The sequence below is a fragment of the Ovis aries genome, chromosome 1 (assembly GCF_016772045.2).
Source record: "Ovis aries strain OAR_USU_Benz2616 breed Rambouillet chromosome 1, ARS-UI_Ramb_v3.0, whole genome shotgun sequence".
Taxonomy (NCBI): Eukaryota; Metazoa; Chordata; class Mammalia; order Artiodactyla; family Bovidae; genus Ovis; species Ovis aries.
The window spans coordinates 42,595,367-42,614,400 of NC_056054.1; the positions used below are offsets into that span (position 1 = coordinate 42,595,367).

General features: G+C 40.7%; 2 protein-coding genes across 34 annotated transcripts in view; one reads left to right on the forward strand and one right to left on the reverse strand.

Moving 5' to 3' along the window:
- Nucleotides 1-6,574, reverse strand: part of DNAI4 (dynein axonemal intermediate chain 4) — a 106,697-nt gene extending 100,123 nt beyond the window's left edge. The window contains 2 exon segments of the mRNA XM_004023217.6: nt 6,014-6,130; nt 6,132-6,574. Coding sequence (XP_004023266.2) covers nt 6,014-6,130; nt 6,132-6,181 — 167 coding nt within the window. The 5' untranslated portion in view covers nt 6,182-6,574.
- Nucleotides 6,311-19,034, forward strand: part of MIER1 (MIER1 transcriptional regulator) — a 66,319-nt gene continuing 53,595 nt past the window's right edge. For 3 of the 33 annotated variants that reach the window (XM_042249474.1, XM_042249496.1, XM_042249524.1), the window contains exons 1-3: nt 6,693-6,907; nt 7,531-7,631; nt 10,611-10,693. Coding sequence is in view for 24 of the 33 variants with exons in the window: in XM_042249405.1 (XP_042105339.1) it covers nt 6,380-6,446; nt 7,531-7,631; nt 10,900-10,973 (242 nt within the window). In the remaining 9 variants the exon portion in view is untranslated. Of the gene's footprint in view, nt 6,447-6,692; nt 6,908-7,530; nt 10,059-10,610; nt 10,694-10,896; nt 10,974-12,234; nt 12,380-19,034 lie in introns of those variants that run through there. The other 30 variants (XM_042249533.2, XM_042249444.1, XM_060410769.1 and 27 more) reach the window with 17 other exon arrangements.

A 19,034-nucleotide genomic window follows, 5' to 3' on the forward strand; every position in this document is an offset into this window, starting at 1 on the left:
TTTCTTAATCTGTTTATTTCCTTGTACATAAATTAAGGTTAATAATAGTACTGGCCTCATAAAGTTAAGATCATGATTAAACTAGCCTTTATTTCTAAAGCCCAGTAAGAAGTTAAATTGTAGACATGTTCAATTTTAGATATTATGAGTGCTAATATGGTGGAGTTGTTTGGTAGCAGTTGAAAATCAAGAAGAAAGTGAATTTCAAGGAACAGAAGTGAGAACTAGAGATACAGATTTGAGAAACTTTCAGGGAGATGAAAATAAATGAACTGAGTTCCAAAATAAAAACCTAGAGCTACAAAGAGAAGGTAATAGGGCCAAGGAGAGAAACCGGAAGTAGAAGGTAAAACTAGAAAAAAGGCACCTAGCCCAGTAATAAGTGAAACAGTTCAGGGTTGGTTCAGGGTTAAAGAGGGGAAGATTGATATTGTTAAATGCTGTGAGGTAAAAAGAAAGCCCACTGAATTTGGTGACTTTTGAAACCCTTAGGTTACTCATTATTGACCTCAGTAATTTTCATACAGCAACGGAGACAACAGAATGCAAAGGTTAAAGAGTAAACACAGATACCTGTGGTTTATGGTCTGATATGTAAAGGTTGCAAAAGACATCGATCCAGTACTCACAAGAAAAAGGCTTAGCAAACTGAAAATCAATGGGTCTTCTTAGACCCATCAGAGAATTGAGGTTACATGCAAACCCCTGTACCGAAACAGATGTAGGAATAACAGAATCACAACTTACTGAATCTGCCACTAGAGCTAACAAGTGGAAGGAAAACCTAACAGGCAATAGCCTAATTGCTGAAAAATGAGTGTAGACTAATTCAAGAGAAAAAATTGCTGGGGGCCCAGCCTTAGGGAGGCCCCCACACTTATCAAGTTTTACCTTCAGGAGCTCCAGCAAGCTCCCAGGATGAAGGTCAGAGTAAAACTCCCTGATAGTTTCAGCAGGGGGACAGGAAGCAATCATTCTGAAATATAATGTTCAGTTATCCTTAACAGAGGCCTGCCCTCAAGGAAAACCATTTTACCAGAGCCTAAGCAACATGGGGAAAGGAAAATACCTTACTTGAAGTCCACCTAACCTTCTTGTTCCACCTAAAAAAAAATTCTGAGAATTATTTATGAAGGTCATGGCCCAGGGAAAAAGGCCCACTAAAAGATTAAGACCTAATTAATCCCAGGATTAAGGCACACTTTTCTTTGCCTTCCCATTCTCACCCAGCACATCTTACCACATCAACAGAGCTCCTGTATAATAACAGGGGATTACAATGGGAAGAACTGCAAGGCTCAGACTCTAAGCAGGAGTCTCTAGGGAAACCTAAAAACCAGAGTAAACAAAAAACCAGGACACTAAAGGAAACTGAAGTCTTGGAAACCTACAGCTACAGTAAACAGCCTGATTCCTAAGCAAATAAACATAAAACTTCACACTAAGCGCTTACTTATCTCAGTTTATATTACCTGATGCAACACGTTTAGCTTTCAACAAAATACACGGCATACCAAAAGGCATAAAGCAGTCTGAAGAAACAAGCATTAGAGCCACAACAGATATGGCAGAGATTTTGGAATTGTTAAGACTGGGAATTTAAAATAATTATAATTAATATGCTAAAGATCCTAATGCAAAAAGTGAGTAACATACAACAGATAAAAACTACTCTCCCCCTCACCCACACAAATCAAAAGGAAATGAACAGATAAACTGGGCAAAGAAATGAGATAGAAGCGTTGAAGAAAGCACTAGTGCTTTTTGTTTTTTTCACCACAGTGGAAGACTGTCCAATACAGCCAATCCACAAGCTAAGATTTTTTGACTTTACAACATTGTGAATGTAATACAGTTCATTAGAAATCCTACTTTGAATTTTTTCCTGGGCCAACAATATAAAATGATACTCCCGCAGCTCCCAGTCAATCGTGTAATCACAAGGGCAGGCAACAAATACAACCACTCTGTACCCACACAGTCATTTATTTAATTTTCAGTACAGTAGTCAATAAACTATATGAGATATTCAACACTTTATTATAAAAGACTTTGTGTTAGACAGTTTAGTCTAACTATAGGTTAACCTAAGTGTTCAGAGCATGTCTAACGTAGGCTATGCTAAGTATGCTTTCCTGTTGGCTCTGATGGTAAACAATCTGCCTGCAATGCAGGAGACTGGGGTTTGATCCCTGGGTCAGGAAGATCCCCTGGAGAAGGGAATGGCTACTCACTCCAGTATTCTTGCCTGGAGAATTCCATGGACAGAGGAGCCTGGAGGGCTACAGTCTATGGGGTCACAAAGAGTCAGATGTGACTGAAGCAACTTAGCACGTGCGCCCATGATGTTTGGTAGGTTCAGTGTATTAAGTCTATTTTCTACTTAATGATATTTTCAACTTATGATGGGTTTACTGAGACATAACCTCATGGTAAACTGAGGAAAATCTGTATTGTTAAGCCAATAGGAAAGACCCCAATATAGGAAAAGCTGGAGTGGGAAAGTGAAACATTGATAAATACATGTTTCATGAGATCCTTTCTGAGATCAGTATTAAATTCTAAACTGAGAAAGATGAGAAATAATATATTAGGTCAAACCAATGTTTGTAAACTTTATTATGTATGAAATTTTGCTTTTAATTAGATAATACGGCTACCTCAAAAACTGAAGGTTATACTACGTCCTGTCTCCCACCCCAGTTCAGTGTAGTCACTCAGTTATCTGACTCTTTGTGACCCCATGGACTGCAGCACACCAGGCTTCCCTGTCCATATCCCTGAGCTTGCTCAAACTCATGTTCATGGAGTCAAGTCAGTGTCCATCTCCCACCCTACTCTTTCCTTAATAGATAATCTCCCATGAATGTGTCATTGTTTCAGAAATCCCCAAGAGAATTTTTCTAACACTCTCTCAGGTACTATGAGAGTTTTATGACTTTTTAAGAATTTACATGAAATCAAATTAATTTTACTTTGAGATTTCCATATAACAAGTAAAAAAAAAAAAACAGACAAGATGAGCAGTAACCAATGTTACTAAAGTATATATTACACTCATTTTTTTGCTGCCAGCAAATATTTATCATCTTCCATCTAGGCAACAGCAGAGAACAAAACAGAAACCTCTGCCTTCATGGAGTACCTCATAGGATGAAAACAGATTAACAAAAAAGTATACAATATACCAAACAGAATAAACTTTTTGAAGAACAATAAAGCTAGTTGAGGAAATGGAAGTATTGGGAAGAGTTTATTTTATGTTGGATAGTTAAGAGAAGGACTCTTTGATAAGGTGACAGCTGAAGAAAATGAATTATGAAATGACTAAGGGTACAATATTCCAAAGAACAGCAAATGCCACTGAAGAGGCCTTGAAGCGGGAAAAGGTGTTTGATGTTGTTGTGGAACAATACAGAGTATAACTAGCGAAGGGGAAGAGTCCAAGGTGAGATCCTGTGTGGCCTACAGAGGATGAGCTATTACTCTGAGTGAAATGGGAAGAACTGGAGACTTTTGAGAAGAGCCACAGTGATTACTATGTTGAATGAAGGTGATGGTAAAGAGACCATTGGACTGCAAGGAGATCCAACCAGTCCATTCTGAAGGAGATCGGCCCTGGGATTTCTTTGGAAGGAATGATGCTAAAGATGAAACTCCAGTACTTTGGCCACCTCATGCGAAGAGTTGACTCATTGGAAAAGACTCTGATGCTGGGAGGAATTGAGGGCAGGAGGAGAAGGGGACAACAGAGGATGAGATGGCTGGATGGCATCAGTGACTCGATGGACATGAGTCTGAGTGAACTCCGGGAGTTGGTGATGGACAGGGAGGCCTGGCGTGCTGCGATTCATGGGGTCGCAAAGAATCGGACACAACTGAGCAACTGAACTGAACTTAACTGAGGAGTTTACTGCAATGTGACAAGTTACTGACACTGGAGTGGTAGTCTGGCCTTATTTTGCATGCAGAGATGGTAGAAACTACTGGTAGACAGGTGTATTGAGATGTCAAAGGTAAACTAAAGTTTTTTTACTGAGTAACTCGAAGAATGGAAATTGTCATTTACTGAAATGGGAAACTGCAGATTTGATTACAGGGGAAAATAAGTTGTTTTATATATGAATTTTGAGATGCCAATTAACTTCTAAGTGCAGCTATCTGATTTTAAGCCTGTTTTCTCAGAAGAGGTATTGGCTGGAGAGATAAACTTGTAAACTGTGAGCAAATGGGTAATTTTTAAAGGCAAAAAACAAGAGTGAAGAGAAAAGGTTGTAAGCACAAGCACAACTGGGGGCCTCTTGCATGTCACTTAAAAATGATCACCGGTTTGCTTTACACAAGACTTTCAGTGCGCTTGCTGTGGCCATTAGTCCCTAGTTCCCAGAGGGAAGTTGGGTGACAAAAGGGGACAGTATATGTAAATTCAGTACAGCTTTTGGAGACAACAATAGAATATAAGTAGGAAGTCTAGGCTAAGCATGAGATGGCATATGGGAGTCACCATTCCCACCACATGGATTCAAAGTACTCAGGTGCTGCAGTGTAGACTGACGCCCAGCCTGATGGTGACCCAGTTGCATGGGCCCTGGGTCAAGCAGTTGGGCCCCTGCCCACAGTGATGTGCAAGGCACCGCTGCTCAGTCTTGTGCTTTCAGATCTGCTGAGGAGCTCCAATGCTGGGATCACATGCTGCATTGTGAGGAAGCAGGTCCTGTTTCCCCTGAGCTGACCCTCTGAGGACAGGTGATGAAGCAAGAAATGTCTGTTGCAGGCTCCCATGCCCCCAGCGTGTTCAGAAGCAGTGTCACAAGGTCCATGCCTAGTAACTAGGCATGTTTTCCTTAGTGCTGACTGGTGATGACTGACCCCATCAACACTCCAATATTTAGATATGGGAGAGACTGAAGACATAACAGCAAAGAATTTTGAAAAGGAATAGGCATAAAGCAAGAGGAGAATTAGGAGAGAGTGGTGTCCCAGAAACCAAATGAAGTAAGTGATTCAAAACTCAGGAAGTGGTAAATCAGATCAAAGCTGCTGATGGGTGAGTTAAGAACAGAAATGGCCATTACACTTGGCTGGACAGTTATTGCTGACCTTCACACAAGCTGTTTTTAGTGGAGTGGTAGAATGGACAAACCCTGGTGGTTCAGATGATAAAGAATCTGCCTGCAATGCAGACCTGGGTTTGATCCCTGGGTTGGGAAGATCCCCTAAAGCAGGGAATGGCTACCCACTCCAGTATTCTTGCCTGTAGAATTCCACTGGACAGAGGAGCCTGGTGGCTCAATCCATAGGATGGTGAAGAGTCGGACACGACTGAGTAACACTTTCACGTTTCAGGATGGACAAAAACCTGAGTACCATATGCAAGACAAGAAAGAAGATTCTCTACCAACATCTTTGAAAGAAGTTCTGCTCGAGAAAGATTAGCTGAGCTGGAAGAGATTGCAGAGGGGAGATGCTGAGGGTTTGAGAAGAGAGAACAAAAGTGATCCGGAAGTGTGGGAGAATGAATCAATTAGGAAATTTTAGTGGAATAGATAGACTAAGCGACCATCTGAAGTTTTAAGTGAGACAACTGTAAAGCTGTGGGCTTCTGTCCAGTCCTTAATCCAACTGCTGCAGAACAGAAGGTTGTAAGCTGGAATGAGTTTTAAGGCAGGATGGTAGGAGAAGGCGTAAAAAAACCTCGACTACAGAGCATAATAATGTTCAGTCTGGTGGCTCACAGAAGCTGAGAGAGCGAACAGCTGGGTACAGCTTGAAGGCAACAAGTTGGAGAGAAATAAACCACCACACAAGGAGTGCCAGGAGGAACGGCGGTTCTAAACAAACTAGGTCTTTTCTCAAAAGAGGTTTGGAAAAGGCTGTACTATGCCAAGGAAGGAGACATTGCCACCTCGGAGGTTACAAGGTTGCTGACTCAACACAGATGAAGCGATAAGTTCTAAAAGGGTTCCGTGCGGGACCCAAGGGGATGGACTAAAGTTGTAGCGTCCGAACTTACACCCCGACGTTCGGCTGCCTGCGGCCGTTTACTGGAGAGATGGGCATGGTGGCGACTGGCTGCGGAATGGTCAACCACCCTTTTTCCTCGCTGCTTCTGAAGCCCCTGTACCCCAAAGCCGGCGTTAGTGGCTCTGGCTAAGGCACGGGAATGTTTGCCGGGCGTCATGGAGACGGTGGAGCCCTGGCTCAACAAGCGGCCGCGCGGTTGGCTGGCGGCTGGAAGCCGAGGAGGAGGGAGGAGGCGGAGGGGAGGGCAGAGGGTTGGTGGAGCAAGAGGAAGCTCCGGACGACGACTAGAAGAAGGAGGCGGGCGGCCCGGGCCTCAGGCCCCTCCCAGGCTCTGAGTCTCCGGGGCTGCAGGCGGATGGATGGGGCTTCTTCAGGCGGTGGCGGCAGCAGCGGAGGTGGCGGCGGCGGCAGCAGCAGCGGCTGTAAGTGCAGCCTCCATAAACCATCTCTCCTCTCCTAGTCCTGTTTGGGATAAGGGGCTACCGAGGTGTCCTCGGTCCCCTTTCTCTCCTTCCCCTCCCCCACGGCAGAGTACCGCCCGGAAGACCCTCCACTTCCGGGGAGGAGTTAAGAGAGCGCGCCCAGCGGGCTGCCCCTCCCGGAGTGGCGCCGGCCACCCAAGGCGCATGCGCAGCTCCTCTCCACCGCCCACCCCCGCCCAACTGGGTCTTTTGCTTTGGCGTTGGCGGCGGCGCGCTGGGAATCCGCTGCGGAGTGAGTGCGCCTCGCCCTGTCCGCTTCCGCCCCTTCCTCCAGTCGGCCCAGGAGCCCGGTCGGGGTGGGGCCAAGCTGACCACCCCGCTGTGGCCCCGCCTCTTTCGCGCTGTATCTCCGGGTCCTGTCTCAGCCCAGGGAGACTTCTGCTCCCACTGCATCCCTGGTGGTGAGCAGGGTCCTCGGCAAACGGGTCCTGGGCAAGCAGCCCTTTTTGGAGGGAGTAAGGGAGGGAGGAGAGGCCCAAAGAGGGCATTGTTGTGAGGGAAAGAGGTCCTCATAGCCCGTGGGAGGATCCCTGGGGACAGATGCCTCCCCCACCTTTCAATGGCCTTATTCTTTCAGCTTTTGGTGGAAAGATTTCTGGCCTGGAGACCATCTCTAGTCCTCGTTTGCTGTGTGACCTTGGGCGAGTCACTACTCTCTGGGCCCCAGTTATCCCTAAAACTTCCTCCAACGCTAAAAGTCTTTAATTTTGCAGAAAAGCTTATGCAGTTACAACTGGCCAATCTACTGAGGCCGCTTAGCCGAGATGACCCGGACTTGAGTGAACCTTTCTTCAGTCATGGGTGGAATGAGGCGACCTATTTATTGAGTCACTTTTATTCCTTTATCATCAGTTGCAAATTGCATGACTCAAGGCTCATTAATGTTTTTCTAAAATTATCATGGGATTCCTGTCCTAATTCCTGGCTATCTTTAAGAATTAGAGATGGGGTGAATACTGAGCTTGTAAGATCATTCATTGTCTCCAGTCTCGTTACTACTGAGGCTCTCTTTCCTTTGATCCAGATGGTGTGGTGGCTCGATTCTCCCAGTGCCTGGCTGAGTTTCGGACGTGGTTAAGAACCAACTGGTTGAGGTTCAATGCAGACAAGACGGATGTGATGCTGGTAGGCAGGGGCACACTTGGAGATGAAGGGAGGGAAAGTCCAAACTCCCTCAAGTATATAAATGTTATACTACTCTTCCAGTGTTTGAGAACGGTTGATGGGCCAATAATTTCCAGAGTTTGGATGAGATTTAAAAATCATGTCAACAATATTATCCAAATACCAGTTTGTGATAATTTGATAAAATGGAGCCACTGGATAAAACTGTATGTAAAAATTACGAAAAGGAAAACCAGAACTGTTCTTTGCAGAACCAAAAGGCTATTATATACGTGTTTTGGGGTGGTGTTAATAAAAATCAAACCGAGAAAAAGATGATGCTAATTGTCGCATAGATGTGGGACTTACAATGTGATGCATTACTGCTTTGTAATTTACATGCCTGCTATGGTAAAGGTAAAACTCTCTATCTAAAATGTCATTTTTAAAAATAGGTGAAGTTTTTTGACATTTAGGTATTCTCAATCGAATTAGTATTTACCCATAAATTTTCACCTGCACATCATGTGCAGGCTGTCACTTTTAAATAAAAATTTAAGGAAATGGTCTCAACAGGGACTCTGAAAATTGTTAGATACAGAATTTGGTTTTAGGGTTTTGAATGTACTGTGTTAATCTCTTTCATTCAAACAGCCCCAGAGTCTAAATTGTTGCAAATTATTTTCTTGATGCATTTTGAGAGGTACCTTTTTGAATTGCATAACGTGTATACAGTATTCCTTATATCTGAATCAGGTATTGGTCCTGAATAAAAGGATATATTTCTTAGGTACATGTAAACTGCCAGGTTTATTTATTGGTTAGTTTGGGGTACTGGTTGAAGAAAAATTGAGACTTTAAAATGCTTTTGTTAAAAGCAAAATAACTTTGAAGGGTTTGTGTATGTGTGTATGTGTGTGTATTGTAGCCTCTATAAAACTGTTAAATAACTTTTTAAATGGAATATGCAGTAAATTGCTTAAAAATAGTTTGCCAATATAATAGCAGTTTTGAATAACTTAATGTGGTAAAAGTTAATGTAAGTTTGCCTGAACACAAGGAAGCCTTTAGGTAGGGAACAGGAGCTAAAGAGGCATTTATTCAGGCTTTGTAGTGATTTTTTTTGTTTTGGGACATTAGCCACAAATCTTACATATAATTAAGCACACCTTTTTGCTTAACTGTAAACGTTTTACTACACAATTCTAACAGAACTACCATTTTGGATATCACAATAATAAGGACTATAAACTGTAATAATTTTAAACAGCTCATATTTAATGGTGAATTTTCTCATGGCTTCAACTTTGTAATGTCCCCTTTTCAGCTCCTTTAGTATCAGTAGTCTTTAAAGACTTATTTTTTGTTAACCCAAGTATAAATATTGAGTGTTTATATTTGGATACAAAGAAGACATCTGTTGAATTAATCCAAAGTGCTGAAGAACTCAGGGTAAGGGGTGACAATAACAAGGAGGTAGACTCTGGTTTGATAAAAAGAAGAATGTTCCAAACATTAGAGGTTTTTCGGAAAAGAACAGCCTTTTTATGAGACGGTGAGTACATTGGGGGTGTTTAAGCATAGGCAGGAAAGCCTGGTAGTGGGGAAACAGTATGAAGGATTCCTACCTAGAAAGTTTAGAAATTGACTAAAGACCTCTAAGGTCACATCCAACATTAAGATTCTGTGACTAATGAATAGTTAATTTATACATATTTGATACTGAAGAGGTATACAAGAGTTTTGAGAAAGACTTTGTGTTCTTTAAGACCCAGGTTCGATCCCTGGGTTGGGAAGATCCCCTGGAGAAGGAAATGGCAACCCACTCCAGTACTCTTGCCTGGAGAATCCCATGGACAGAGGAGCCTGGCAGGGTACAGTCCAGGGGTTGCAAAGAGTTTGGCACAACTGAGCAACTAACACATGACATGATGACATGACAAAATGGCTCCTAATTTTTTTTTTTAATAAGCAGTTTATTTTATTTTTTGGCCACGTGGTACTGCACGCACGTCCTTAGTTACCCAACCAGGGATTGAACCCATGCCCTCAGCATTGGGAGCATGGAGTCTTAACCACTGGACCACTAGCTAGGGAAGTCCCTCCTAAAATTTTTTAAGATAAGTATATCACTAGAAGGAGAAGGCAATGGCAACCCACTCCAGTACTCTTGCCTGGAAAATCCCATGGACAGAGGAGCCTGGTAGGCTTCAGTCCATGGGGTTGTGAAGAGTCAGACATGACTGAGCAACTTCACTTTTACTTTTCACTTTCAAGCACTGGAGAAGGAAATGGCAACCCACTCCAGTGTTCTTGCCTGGAGAATCCCAGGGACAGCAGAGCCTGGTGGGCTGCTGTCTATGGGGTCGCACAGAGTCGGACATAACTGACGTGACTTAGCAGCAGCAGCAATAGCAGCAGCAGCATATCACTAGAATAAGATAGGAGGTGGGTAAAACTATACTGAATTCAATATGTGAACAGTGACTTACAACATTGGAGCTGTTTCTCTTTTCCTTTAGAATATCTGAATCAAAAAAAAAAAATCACTTAACCCACATTTACCAAAAAAAAAAAAAAAATGTACAGGGAATTTTTTTCCCTTAAACGATAATGCCACTTAAAAATAGTAAAGTTGATGCACAGTATTAATAAACTTGAAGTCATTTATCAGTAAAATGGATACCCATTCAAGTATGTCCTAGAGCCTGATATTCCTGACAGTTTCAGTAGCTTAAGGGACTGTGAGCCCCAGCTCTTTATCACAATCAGGATTCTTGTTGATAGGAATTCTTATTCCTATGCCTTGCATTTTGACAGTACTGTTTAATCTTCCTTTTGATAACCAGCTAAATTTCATATATTAGCTTTCCCATTTAAATGGATAATTCTCCTTTAATCCAGTTGTTTTATAAAGCCTGAGTTTCTACCTCTAGGCCCCTTATTCTTATCTTTACCCACCTCAGTTCTATGCACATCTGTTGTTCTTTGCCTTCACAGCCGTTTCCATCAAGCATCTCAAAATGAAAAGTGTTGGAACTGACTTATAAAAGTCATTTCTGTTTCAAATCAGAAGGACTAAGGTAATTCAACAGGGTAACTCTTAGAAACTATATACCTTTGCTAAAATATTTATTCCCCCAAGGAATCCTGAAAAACACTTTTATATAAGTATTCTAAAAAATAAAGTGAAAATTCTGTACAGTACAGTTAATGGTAAAAATTGTTTGTAGATTTGGGAACCTTAAAGTTTTCCTTTCTCTTCTTTCCCTTGCTTTTCTTTCAGTAGAAAATGTGCATCAGATGTTTATGTTTAATTGGTTTACAGACTGTCTGTGGACTCTTTTCCTGTCATATTACCAGGTAATGTCCTTTCACTTAGCAGCTACTTCATATACCTATAAATGCACAAAATATTCATGCACAAATTATTACTGGACATAATTTCAAGTTAAATGTTGAATCTTTGAAAAAAGAAACTACTTAATAGAATCTAGAATTTTAAGGGAATACAAATAATCTAAAAGTCTTCCCCATATTTCATTGTAAGTTAAGTATTGTTTTAAAGAAAAATTGTATACGTTCACACTTATGTAATATATTGTGCTGGCAAAGCATTATTTGGAGGGAACAAATAAGTTTCATATTGAATTGGTTGATTTTGGAAGTCATTTTTGAAATTGCATTAAGAAGAACCTTTGAACCTTTATGAAATAAGACTTACTAACTTCTGGTTTGGTAAAATGTGTTAGTACACGTTTTAATATCATGTTTGCATTACCCAGTATCTGCCATAGTAATGGAAGTGAAACACGTTTGTTATTTTGCAATCATTGGCTCTGGCAATCATCAGAATTGGCACCAAAGCCAGTTGGCAGATCTCGGCCAATACAATAAACTTTTAAATTGCAGGCATTTCAGGCACTGCACATAAGCAAATTCTCCACCTAAGCAGTCGAGTTGGAGATTATATCTATTAAAGAGCAGCTTTTCAGTGTTTCACATTTAGAAATGTTATCTAGTGCAGAACCATTGCACAATTACGTTACTACTGGCATTGCAGAAGGTGTGTAAGGAAAAGCAAATGACACATAAGGATGGCAGTCTACCCAGTGCAGTCCCTTTTCTTAATCCCTGCTGTGACCTGTAAAATTTTGTTATATGGGATTTTACAATTTCTGTCGGGAAAGATCCAAGAGAAGTACCCGTCAAGGGATAACCGCTTTCAAAGCGCACTGCTTGACGTTGTTGCAATCACAGCAACATCCGTTTTTCCAACAAATGGGACTTCAAAAAAGGCCTACACGTAAAATATATCGTATCTTTTCCCCACCGATATGAATGCTGGACGTGTCTCCTTTGGCTAGTTTCCTTGACCTCTGGTCCCTTAAGCCCGCTCCCGGGCAGGGGCCGCGGATCCGCTGGGCTGGGATGCCCACCTCCCGCTCTACACCCACCTTGGCTCCGCCTCCTCGGCGCTCCTCTGGGGGAGGGCTGCCTCGGGGCCGCGCGCGCTCCTGTTGCCGCGCGCGCGTTCTGGCCTTTTCCCTCCAGTCCCGCTGAGCCCCGCCGCCGCGAGGGGGCGGAGTGGGGTGTGGTGGGCGCGCTCGGGCGGCTCCTGCGCGTTCCCGCCGAGGCAGCGGCGGCGGGAGCGGCAGAGGCGGCGGAGGCTGGAGTCCCGTTGCCGAGTCTCACATCCGGGTTCTGGCCGTGACCCAGCTGCGGCCGCCGCGGAGATGTGACCCGTCAGTACGGCAAATATGGCGGAGGTAAGGGAGTGAGCTCCCCCTCCCCGTCCCGGAGCCGGGCGCCCCCAGGTTCGGGCCGGGGAGGAGTGGAGTGGGCCTGGCTAGGGAGGCCGAGCCCTGCTGGCGCCACTGCCCACCTGTTGTCCAGAACAGGCCGCGCTCTGGGCGGGAGCTTTTCGTGGAACTTAGTTGGGATGGGTCTGTGGGAAGGAGAAAGTGGAGGCGTAGTTGGACTTCGGGGGCACTTTAAAGGGTCGAGGGCGGCGTAGCTGTGCGTACAGAGAGGGGCGAGGTGGGGTGGGGGGCGCCCGCGGAGTAGGGGCGCCTGTGGCGCAACTTCGCCGGCCGGTGCTAGGGGCCGAGAGAGGAGCTGCTGCTTCCTCTTGTGAAGTTTCTTCCCTCTCTAACCGAGATGCTGTTGCGCCCTACCGCGTCACCCCCATCGGTTTGCTACTGACATTCCGCCTGTGTTGGGGAAAACGTAAGGAAAACGGCCTCTGATTAACTCTGATTTTCTTGATGGTGACCAAATGAGCGTGGAGAAATGAACCTGGTCTTTTCGCGATCCATCACTCTAGGTTAGGACAGCCTCCCCATTTCTTCAAACATTCCCCCTTCCCCGCCCCGTCGAACCTCTTTTTCTCTCTTTATATTTCAGAAGAGTTGCTTTCTCCCTTTCTTAACCACTTTCCGGGCGTTTCACGCCTTTGCGAATCGAGGCTTTCTATTCCTGTCTTTCTCTTTCAGTTTTTTCCCCGCTTAGGGAAGATTTCCTCCCTCCCCCTCCCCCTCCCCCCCCCCCCCCGCCCCAGTTTGCTCTTTTTCTAGTAAACGAGTTCCCAAAGCCCCCTTTCTTTAGTGGCGATTGTTTTACATTTTGGGGCCTTAAACCCCCATGTTGGGGTAGACAACCTCTGTTGATTAATCTGCATTTGGTATATACTACTGGAGGTTAAAATTTTTGCCTCTGATGTAAACCTGTAAACATTTGACTTTTTTAAAATACATTTTTTCCTCCCTTACCATCAGAAGAATTTCGATGTCCTTTACTCCCTGGAGTTGAAGAGGTGGTATATTTGGACTTCCGTGTCTTCCTTGAGTAGAGCCACTTTAAATGTTGGCAAAGACATTTTTTTCTTTTGAGAATTATCATTTTCATTGTCTCAGGGGCACCTAAAAACAGATTTAGGAAGTAGGTAATTATATTTACCGTCCACCCCTTATTTTTGTCTTCATTATTTGCTAAATGAAGCCAATGGTGAGTACACGTTCATCAGTACCATAATACTTCCTTTTTAAATCTTGGAATTCAGAAAAATAGATTTTGGAGAAGAATGTTAATTTGGAGACCTGTTCAAGTACCTGTTGAGTGGAGGGACCCAAAGCTTAAGAGTTTTCTGGAGTGGCTCTTAGGGTGCTCCTTCCCTTTGGTGTATGGAAACTGTATATTCTGGAGTATTTGCTATTTAAAAGGAATAGCAGGATTGATTGCTGCCAGTATTTTTAAAATTTTAATATTCTGATATAAAAATAAATTTGGGTCTTAAGATTTACTTCCATTTCTTTTGCTCTTTGTGATTAAAGAGTTGTATTCCAAGGAACACGAATTGGAGAAAACATAGTGCTTTGTACTTCACTTAATGTGACTGGGTTTATTCCACTGGGCTGAAAGATAGTTAGTCCTGATGAGGTTCTTAAGGGCTTGTTTCCTTCGTGTGTAAAAGGGGAAGGGATTCTGTGTACCTGGCTTTACATATATTTTGTCAAATAGTCTTCAGTGAATGCCCATTAGGTAAGCAGCGCTGTGCTGTAATAGGTGATGGGGTTTCTTGCCTCGTGGTGCTGCTCAGGATGGTTTGAATTTTAAGTTTTCTAGTCACATTTTTAAAGCAGGATATTACTGAAGGAAAATATCTTAGTGTATGAAAATACAGTGAAATTTAAATAAGTTTTTTTTAACTTAGAAATTTTAACTACTACCACACTGAAAACAATATGTAAATAAAAGCATTTTAACATTTTATTTCTTTTAGAGTTAAAGATGATTGTATTCATTAGTGATTGAGTCACTGATCGTTAATAATTTCAAGTGGACGTTTTAGTTTCCTTAAAAATCGCATCACTTGGAGAATGGAACTTTCATGTTTTGTAGGAACACACGGATAGTTCAATTTAAAGAAAAATTTAAAAACCCTGAAATTTGTTTCCAATGCATTTTAGTGACCTAGTTATCTTTTAAAAATTAATCTTTCATGTTCTTCAATTACTTGTAGATGGTTTTATTTATAATGAATTTTGAGGAAGAGTGGAGGAAACTTCTTCATCTCTGTCCTACAGAAAATCTAGAACCAGTGAAGTAGTGAAAATGAATTTGTAGTTTTCCTATCTGAATATTTTAGAAATTAGAATGATTTTAGAGACTAGTCATTTTAAAAATTAGACGAAGGAGAAATGCTTGATTTATAGAGTACTTTTATTTGAACTCCAGAGAGATTTTTTTTTAAATGCTGCCGATATAAAGCATGTGATAAAATAATTCAGATGCCAAGCTCTTTGCACTTTTGGTTATGTAGACCTGAAGACTGACGCTAACTGGTGAAATAACAGTAAGTGCAAAGTGACAATATGTGTTCATTTGATAAATCTGAAGGGAAAACAGGTCACTGAAGAAACATGTCTCTGGAGAAAAATGTAGGTATTATGCTTCTGGGCTTTTTTGTTGTTGTTGTTTCCTGCCTAGAGTGACCCTGATCGTGTTTTTCCAAAAAAATATTTGATTCTTAAATACTGTTTGCTTTAGATGTGTACAGAATACTAATTTTTCATACTTGATCTGATCATCTTAGTCCATAATAAGTATGTCATGCTTATTAAAATTGTAGTAACATTTAAAACATACATAACATATATGGAAGTAATGACATTTGCTCCATTTCTTAATACTTTCTGGTAATATTTCTCCCTGCTTATTATCTCCTAAAATTATTAATCAACCTTTGAAAAGGAGGCTCTCCTAATCACACTTAAAGGAAATTACAGGGTAGTGGCAGTTGTACAAAGGCAGTGAGGAAGAAAGAATAAGAGGAAAAAGTAGTCCTTTGAGTTTTATAAGGAATGTGGTGTACAGACCTTTGGGAGTGAACAATTTGTCTTTTATTTCAGAGTTTGTAAACACATAAGCTACCTTTCTTTCAAGGGAAAAAAGATCATAGCATAGTTTAAGACCTGTCTTTTCACCTAGGCCATATTGTTGTCTCATAAAAAGAAGAAAATTTAATGGATTTGCTATTTTGTGTTAGTTCTAAGTACTTTAGTATTGCCAAAAATAATACATCGTATTTAGTCGCTGTCATATTTATCCCTTTCTGTTAAAAACAGACTCCTTGTGTAACATTTTTCAAGGGTATTTGGATTTTGTTTCTTAAGGAAATAGGATCATCTTGAATGCTATTCTTGATAGTGTTAATTTTTACTCTAAACAAAACTTGTTTCACTGCAATGAATTCAGACCTAAAATAATTATGCCAGTAATGGAAAAAAAATTTTTTTTAGTGTTTATACTTACAGAACTATTAAGGATTTATCCAGCGTGCTTAACACCCATGATGAAAGTTTAAAAAGCTTAATTCAGAAGAAGTAATAGTCAAAGTGCTTGATAAGGTAGGAAAGATTAGCTGGGAAATAATAGAAGTAAATTTCTTTCAGAGAATTCTGGAGACTAATCATTTTCCCAAATAATTAAAAAATGCAACATTGCCATTGAAACTTCAGCATGTCATGAAAAGTAACCAGCTATACAGAAATTTCTTGCATGAAGTTCAGATGGAGTCACTGTTTATTTCTAAAGATTTCTAAACGGTTTCAAAAATCATTGCAGTGATTAAGTTCGAATACCAGTTGTTACTGGGGACTACTGTGTTTGACTTATGCTGTGGCTTAGAATGTTATGTTTATGTTGTATGAAGTTCATAAAGTAGCAGCCTCCAAAAGCTTTTTGCAAAAAAAGCTAAAAAATCTAAAAAATTAGATTTTTTCCCCAATAGCCCTAGATTTAAGAAATAATACATTGAGAATAGTCTTAAACATATCCCATCCATGAAGCTAAGTACTCCTCAGTAGTGTTATGTTTTTTGAGCAGTTCATAAAAAAGTAAAGAACTTAGACCTCAAAGGAAATTGAACTAAACCTGAAGAGATCTAAATCTTTTCATTCTAAAGGAAAATGAAACTGAGCGTTTATGTAGTTTGTCCCGGGTTGTGCTGTTTGTGTAGTACAGTCAAGACTGGAACATAGACTTCTGAATTGCTAGTGCTTAGTAATAGCAGTTCATCCTCTATAAATTATTACTGTTGTAGTAAATTTTCTAATTTTAACTCCAAAACTTTCTTAACCAGCAGTTAAGTGATTTAATTTTGTGTGAAGGAAGAGGGATGGTGGGCTCTTGGCACAGTCTCCCTGCCCTCTCTCCACCCTGTAATAGGGCCCCTAACTCCTTTCTGTCTTCATCCCTATCACTGTGAGCATCTATTATCTGCATTACTAAGTAAGTGATATTATTACTTAAATAGTGGTGGAATTGGTTTGTGGGAAAAAATTAGGTAAGACAGTTATACTCACTGAAAATGTGTTTTTGATTGTCTTGGATAAAAGAATCTAATTCGTGTTTTTACTACCTTATTTATGTTTTAGTAATAGTGATATTCTGGTTTATCTTTTGTTTTTTTGGTATATGGGATATTTCTTATCATGGTCTAAAAATATACAGAAGAGAAACATTTGAACAAATTTGAGGCACTGAATATTTGTTACAACTATTAGCAGCTTGATCAACTAAATCAAGTATATGAGCGTAGATACAAAAGTTGCCATAAAAGTTAACACAGTTCTTTCTGATTCTTTGATTTAGCCGATTCATACCCTCTCTGCTGTTTTCCATCTCAGATAAAACAATTATGTATGTACCTAAAAGAAAATTAGGTTATTTTTCAAAATTATATAAACTTGTTTTTAAAAAATAATGGCAAATACTAAGTTTTCTTGAAAATCTAAAACTAAGAGAAAATGAAAATGGCTCATAATTCCACTGTATAATCTCCACTGACTTTCTGTTTAAAAAACAAAGAATAATGCTTGCAAGTGGTTAAAAAGTTCTAGCAGTACCGAAAGGCATAAAATGAAAAGCCTTCTTTCCCAACCCATGTTCTAGAGGCAACTTGTTAACAGATTTTTGTGTATCGTTAGGGGAAAAATTTATGTACCAGCCCAATTTTCCCCGTCCTCTACACTTTTCTTTTACTCCTAATATAGCTATCTGTTTATAGACACATACACACGCACATGTTTTAGCATTTTTTCCCTCAGTCAACACAAGCAGAACTGTCTCATTCTTTTCAGTGAATTAGTAATTTCGTTTGCTTGGAAAAACTATGTTTCATTTCTAACTAGTTAAATAATGGACTTAGATGTTTTCCCATCTTTTTGCTATAGACAACTCTGTAGTAATAACTGAGATACACATATCTTTATGTGCTTTTTTAGTTATATCAGTAGGGTAAGTTCATGTTGACTAGGTGATCTGCCGAACGCTTTAACTCATATTTCTATCAGTAATAAATGAGTGTGTTTTAAGTACATTTTAATCCCCAATGTAAAAAATCTTCTTTACTGATTGCATTTTATAATTTTAGATTTTTCTGAAAATAAGTATTGTTACAAATGTTTAGCTTTAGTTGTAGTTTTTCCCCGTTCTTTCTCATTTACTGTAATCATTAATGGTAGATGTTGCAGGTTTTCTGGAGGGTATTGTTAGATACCAGTTCCTAATGAGACAGAGATAATAGTCTGACATGACAGATGAAAACTTGCAGTCACATTTTAAACATGCTTTGACTAGATGAAAACCATTTTTAAAATAGAGGGGAAGGAAGAGAGAGAGAGTTTTTTTGTTGTTGTTGTTTTTACATATTTAATAGTTGTTTCCTTCGGAAATATAGAAGGAATTAGGTCCTAGGCTTTACCTTCACCACCTATTGTGGAACCTTTATCAAGTCAGTTTTTCTCCCTGGGTTTGCTAATCTATAAAATGAGGTAGGTGGGGTAGGTTTTTATTGCCAGGTTCATGATCAAGTAAATTTATGCATTTGGAAATATGTAGTACTATATGAACATAAGCTGGTTCTGCTATTACTTTAAAGATCTAAATTAAAAATGCCCTCATTTCATACTAAAATTTCCGGTATTATACTAAACACATTTATATGTATTTATATACTAAACTCATAATGAAAGATGATCAGTTTGTTTGTTGGTGGACAAAAGTAATGCTTACAGTATAAACTGTTTTCAAATGCCTGTTTTCCAGAAGTTGATCTTTGATTTAATTGGATATAATGGACTTCCCTGGTGGCTCAGTAGTAAAGAACCTGCCTGCCAGGGAAAGGAGATGCGAGTTCGATCCCTGGGTTGGGAAAATCCTCTGGAGGAGGAAATGGCAACCCACTCCAGTATTCTTGGCTGGGAAATCCCTTGGATAGGGAAACCTGGCGGCTGTAGTCCAGGGGATTGCAAAAGACTCAGACATGGCTTAGTAACTGAGCGTCTGTGCATGCATGTGGGTGCAGGCCCACACACACACTCTCACTCTCTCCCCCCCTCCCTCCCCCCTCCTTCCCCCCTC